We start from the raw sequence: 5,341 nt of genomic DNA, 5'->3' as shown, positions 1-5,341 counted from the left end.
GCTCGCCACCGGGCCGGCCAGCACCACCACGACTACGGCAGCAGCGGCGACGAGGGCGGCGACGAGGGCGGCGACGACTACATGGCGGCGGCGGAGGCGGCCATCGCGGCGCTGGGCAGCAGGGTGGACTCGCGATGTCGGACCTTCCGGGACTGCAAGCCGCTGCTCATCCACAACTCGCGCGCGCCGGCCGGCCGCGAGTTCCGCAGGGCTCCGGTCCAGGTCAGTGGGGAACGCACGCGGGGAAAGTCCAGAGCGGCGCCGGGGACGTCTTGAGTGCTCTTCTTTCGTGTGTGTCTGCCACGCCGCGCAGTCTCCCCTGGACGAGCCGATGGTTCTGGCGGACGAGGTCATCTTCCCGCTGACCGTCTCTTTGGACCAACTCCCCGTCGGCACCGTCAAAGTCAAGGTGGCCCCTCCGCGCGTGGCATTTCAGACAAGGGCCTTTCGAGCTTGACTCTCCGTGCGGCGTCTGACGTCCGGTCTTCGCGCGGCCCGAGACGTCTTGTCCCGTTACGGAGAGCGAGCGAGCCCCCGTCGGATAGGCTCGCCTCGGTGCGTCCTCAGCTCCGCTGTGTGGCCCTCAGGTGATGGTGACGGTGTGGAAGGAGGAGGCGGAGCAAGCCGAGGTGCAGGAGTTGGGCTACTTGAGCGTCCTGCAGCAACGAGAGCCCTCGCTCACCTTCAGACACGACCTGAACACCTTCAAGGCTCAAGGTTTGCTCTTCGCACGCGTCAGCGGCACGTCTTTCGATGCAGCCTTACGCGCCCCTCCGAATGTTTCAAAACAAGTCCTCGCGATGACACCTCTTATCGATTGATTGATTTGGAAAACGACAACATGTCCGCCGAGCCTTGGTTGATGCAAAGGAAGGCCCCAGAACGGCGGTGTCCGGGGGTCATCCAGATCGGGTGGCCGAGCCACCAGATCTGGCCCCCGGAATGGGCGGCCTTGGATGGGCTCACCGCCGCCGCTCCCGCGCCGCCGCTGGCGCCGCCACCGTCCTTTGGATGCCCCGCAGCCGCGTTTCCTCACACTCGTCCGCACTTGTCTCCGCTTAGTGAGCACCACCCTGAGCGTCCTGCCGCCTCCCGCCGTCCGCTGTAAGCTGATGAGCGTTTCGGGGCGCCACCTGGCGGTGCTCAAAGGTACGGCGCTTCGACGCCTCCGGCCGCCGTCCGAACCGGCACGGACCTTCTCGTTGTGCTCGCGCTCAGTGCTCAACAAGGCGTCGCAGGAGGAGGTGCGCGTGCGCGACGTGCGCATTCTGCCGGACCTCAACGCCTCCTACCTGCCCGTCATGCCCGATGGCTCCGTGCTGCTGGTGGACAACGTTTGGTACGTACACCAAGCGCGGTCCTTTGTTTTGTTGGGAGTTTTGGCAAGAACCTCGTCCGATTTTGGGAGCCAAATCATTTGGGGAACATTCGAGAAAACAAGAAAGAAAGCCAACAAATCCAACAAACGAGAAGAGCCCGGTTCAATTTCGCCCGTGCGACACAAAATCTGCACATGCGGACGACCAGGACGGAAAAAAAGTCAGCAAGCAGATACAGTGTTTCTTGTTGAGAGAGCCACAGTAAGACCAAAACGTCTTGAATGATTTTTAGACAAAGGAAGGCGTCTTTTCCGGAAGTAAAAGGTGCCATTGTGAAATTTAAATTGGAATTTTCTCCCCCGATAAACTTTTGCACTGCCCTTCTTTTTAAGATTGTCTTTAATTCTTATTTTTGGCAGTTGTTTACATTCCAGACTTGGGGGGAGATTCATTGGATTGAGATTTTTTCCAATAGGAAATGTTGCGGTTTTCAAAACAGGTTTTGCGTGACTCTTTTTGTTCAGATTACAATTTATTTATTTTTTTCTTTCTTGGCAGGGGAAAAAAACTAATCATACATCTGTTTTGGGGGGAGGGGGGGGGAATAGCGCCTTTGTAATTCCCCAGCGGCAGTTCATCTGAATTGGGGGCGGGGTCAGCAAGTTGAAAGCGCTCCTTTGATAGCCTTCTGTCGCTCGCCGCAGCCACCGCTCGGGCGAGGTGGGCATGGCGTCTTTCTGCAAGGTGGACAGCGCCGCGTGCCGCCTTCCCAGCATGCTCGGCACCTTGGAGGAGCACGACTTCCTGTTCCAGCTGCACCTCAACAACATGCCGCAGGACGAGTCCAATGAGGTGCGTTGGCAACTCGTCGCCCCATCGCGCGCTTGCTGAGCCAATCATCGATTCCGGAGCGCTTCTGTGTTCTCTTCGATGCCACGTCATAACCTACGCTCGAATGCGCCACTTGCGTCCTTGTGCTCAGGGCATGGAGGTTCCTCTGGTTGCTGTGTTGCAGTGGTCGACTCCCAAGATGCCGTTCACCAACTGCATCTACACCCACTACAGGTATGAGCGTCGCCACCCGCTCGCCGCATGCCGGCCAAAGCCAGACGCCGCGTAAGCGGCAAACGTGTCCGCAATCCGTCCTCCAATCGAAGGGCGTCGAATAGTGGAAGAAGTCTCCTTCAACTTCTTCGCTTTCGTCGTCGTCCGACGCGCTTGAAGGGACAGCGTGCGCGCTTTAGTGCCATCTAGCGGCTACCTAATAGAAGGCAACGACCTCCGAGGCGCCGGCGTGCAAGGCTACCGGCGCTTTCTTCGTCGAGGACGGGAGCAAAGTCTTTGTCGCGGTTTACTTCCCCAGGTTGCCAAGCATCCGCCTGGACCGCCCGAGGTTCGTGATGACCGCCAGCTGTCCCAGCACCGTCGAGGTCAAGGAGCGCTTCAAGGTCAAATATGTGCTGCTCAACAACCTGCAGGACTTCCTGTCCGTGCGCCTCGTCTGGACTCCCGAGGGTGGGTTCGGCTTTTGCCGCCTCCCCTTGCCAGTCTCGAGTGCGAGTCAAAGTTGTCGCTGTTGCTGTTGTTGGGGTTTTTCTCGGACGATTCATTTCAGCGGGGAATGCCGAGCTTTGGGCCAAGCGTTGTCGCCGCGAGCCATATATCGGACTCCGTTCTCTTGTGACAGGGCAGGCGTTTGTGTTTTCAGGGCGCGGTCAGAGCGAGGACGCCGCGCCGTCGGCGGTGGTGTGTCACAGCCCCCTCAGCAACCTGGGCCACTGTCGCAAGGGCAGCACTCTGACTTTCAGCGTGGCCTTCCAGGTCCTCCGACCGGGACTCTACGAGGTAGCGCGCCACCGCAAAACCCTCGTTAGCGATGCGGGGCTCGGGAATCGGCTCACGGTCGGGAAGGAGGCCGCCGCGTCGGGATTCCTTCGCTCATTCCTGACTTGGGCCACCGTAGCTGCCCAGTGCACAATTCGTGTGCGCTTTTGAGTCAAAAGTCAGCCTCGCCATTGTCGCTATTTTACGGAGGAACGCCGGTTGACAAATGTCTTCCCTTCTGCGACTCCATTCGTAAACCGGGTTCATGCTTCCTAGTGAAACATGAAACATCCACGAAGTGAGGATTCGGGGGTTAGCGCATATTTGATCCACGCAGGCTGTGTAGGAAGTGAGCGGCCGATGGATGACCCGGCCCTCCTTTTTGCCTCCTCAGCTCAGTCAGCACATGAAGCTCAAGCTGCAGTTCACGGCATCCGTGTCCAACCCGCCACCCGACGCCAGGCCGCTCTCACGTAAGCGCGCCTCGCGCACCACCGGGTCCAAGCTAAGGAGCACTTCTTAAGGTCTCCTCTGAAGAAGACACCGACTACGCCTTGGGTAGATGTTAAGACGCTATAACCGAGATGTGAGGGTGACGCTAGGCAGACCTGAAAGTGGGCGGTGGGCAACTCCAATGCTGGAGGCAGCCGTCAGTTTTTCATTGATCAGCGCGGGGGGGTGACGTATTTATCATCCACCCACAAAGACCGGAAGGTGATAGGCAGACCCGAGGTGCCGGAAAGCTGAGGCGGATCCAAAGTACACACCTTCTGTCCTTGAATGCGCTCAGGTAAGAACAGCCCGTCCAGCCCGGCGATGCGAGACCTGCTGGACCGCCACCAGGCCAGTTTGGGTCGCTCCCAGTCCTTCTCCCACCAGCAGCCGTCTCGCTCGCACATGATGAGGTGAGACCGACGCTGTATGACTTTGCTTAGCCGCCTTTCATCCTGCTTGGGAGGAAAAAAAAACACACAAAAAAAAAAAGACGACAGTGAGGCCCTGTTCGATGAGACGTTGCCGATTCAGAGATCGCGTGAAAGGCATTGACAAAACGAGACTTGCAAAGTATCCCTTAGTCCCCGGTCTCTCTGCCGCTGCAAACAAGAGTCACTCCGAGTTGCCTTGTTGACCGTGAAAGCGACACCCAACAAGCAAACGATCATTTCTTCCCAGCAAAGGAGCGCTCTAGCTGAACGCTAAGAGCTGCTGCAAAATAGCATCGAATTAGCATTGGGAGCTCAGCGCGACCCGGGCTCAAGGCCAAACCCGGACTTGCCCGCATGCAGCGGAGAGGCCGGAAACAACCCTGAGGAAACCGCGAACGATGAGGCGCTCTACATCGCAGGGCTTCACTGTAGTCGCTCGGACTTTGACCGGCCCCTTAATCATCGAAGGCCAAGCTGAGAATTGTGTCGCCGCCCCGATCTTCGCATGTGCGGCTCAGGACGGGCAGCGCCATGGAGCGGCGTGCCATCACGCCCCCGGTGGGCTCTCCGGTGGGCCGGCCGCTCTACTTGCCGCCGCAGGACAAGAGCCTTCTGTCGCTGGACAAGATTGCCAAGCGGGAGTGTAAAGTTCTAGTGGTGGACCCGCGACCCGGGGAGGACCTCTAGGAGGACATCCGGGAGAACGCACCCTGCGAGCTCATCTCAAAGGACGCCTGGGAGCAGGACAGTCCGGAGGATGGCGAGGAGGACACCGAAATGTCCTTCGAAAAATCTTTTGCGTCGTGTGCAGTCTTCACCGCGGCAGATCATACATCAATACTCCCGGGCGTATATTCGTTATCTGACTCCGGCGACTCCCTGAGAAGCGTCGGCCGTCCACGTGTACCCGTTTGTCCGTATTTCGCCGCCCCGCCGTAGGCGCTCGAACAAGCCAAACGTCGACGTTCCCCGTGTCGGCGCCACTCGCCGTGTTTCCGTCGCGTGGGCCGTCAAAGTCCAAGTGTAACTTTGGGGCCATCTCGTGGAACTCTCTGGTCGTCAGTTGAGGGGCCTCGGATCGTGCAGTGACGCCATCTTGTGGCATCTCTTGGCAATTGGAAGCCTTTTTCAGCAGTGTCAATTGTTGGTTGCCATTTGTAGAACAATGTCATCACCTTCCTTCCTGTGACTCATTAATTTTACAAAGGAAGAAATTTCGGACGACATTTTTGCAGTGTTGTCAATCAACATCAGTATCAAATCGAATAAAGT

General features: G+C 58.1%; 1 protein-coding gene across 1 annotated transcript in view; it reads left to right on the top strand.

Annotated features, from left to right (window-relative positions):
• LOC109528907 (uncharacterized protein C7orf43-like) overlaps nt 1-5,039 on the top strand; it is a 7,155-nt gene extending 2,116 nt beyond the window's left edge. Inside the window, exons 2-13 of the mRNA XM_019891977.1 lie at nt 3-222; nt 314-409; nt 588-717; nt 1,063-1,149; nt 1,219-1,339; nt 2,024-2,171; nt 2,302-2,384; nt 2,683-2,834; nt 3,028-3,164; nt 3,538-3,616; nt 3,934-4,048; nt 4,588-5,039. Of these exons, the coding sequence (XP_019747536.1) occupies nt 3-222; nt 314-409; nt 588-717; nt 1,063-1,149; nt 1,219-1,339; nt 2,024-2,171; nt 2,302-2,384; nt 2,683-2,834; nt 3,028-3,164; nt 3,538-3,616; nt 3,934-4,048; nt 4,588-4,756 (1,537 nt within the window). The 3' untranslated portion in view covers nt 4,757-5,039. The remainder of the gene's footprint in view (nt 1-2; nt 223-313; nt 410-587; nt 718-1,062; nt 1,150-1,218; nt 1,340-2,023; nt 2,172-2,301; nt 2,385-2,682; nt 2,835-3,027; nt 3,165-3,537; nt 3,617-3,933; nt 4,049-4,587) is intronic.
• Nucleotides 5,040-5,341: the final 302 nt, after the last annotated feature.

The sequence above is a fragment of the Hippocampus comes genome, unplaced genomic scaffold (genome assembly GCF_001891065.2).
Source record: "Hippocampus comes isolate QL1 unplaced genomic scaffold, H_comes_QL1_v1.1 scaffold676, whole genome shotgun sequence".
Taxonomy (NCBI): domain Eukaryota; kingdom Metazoa; phylum Chordata; class Actinopteri; order Syngnathiformes; family Syngnathidae; genus Hippocampus; species Hippocampus comes.
This window is presented reverse-complemented; position numbering and strand designations above follow the sequence as displayed.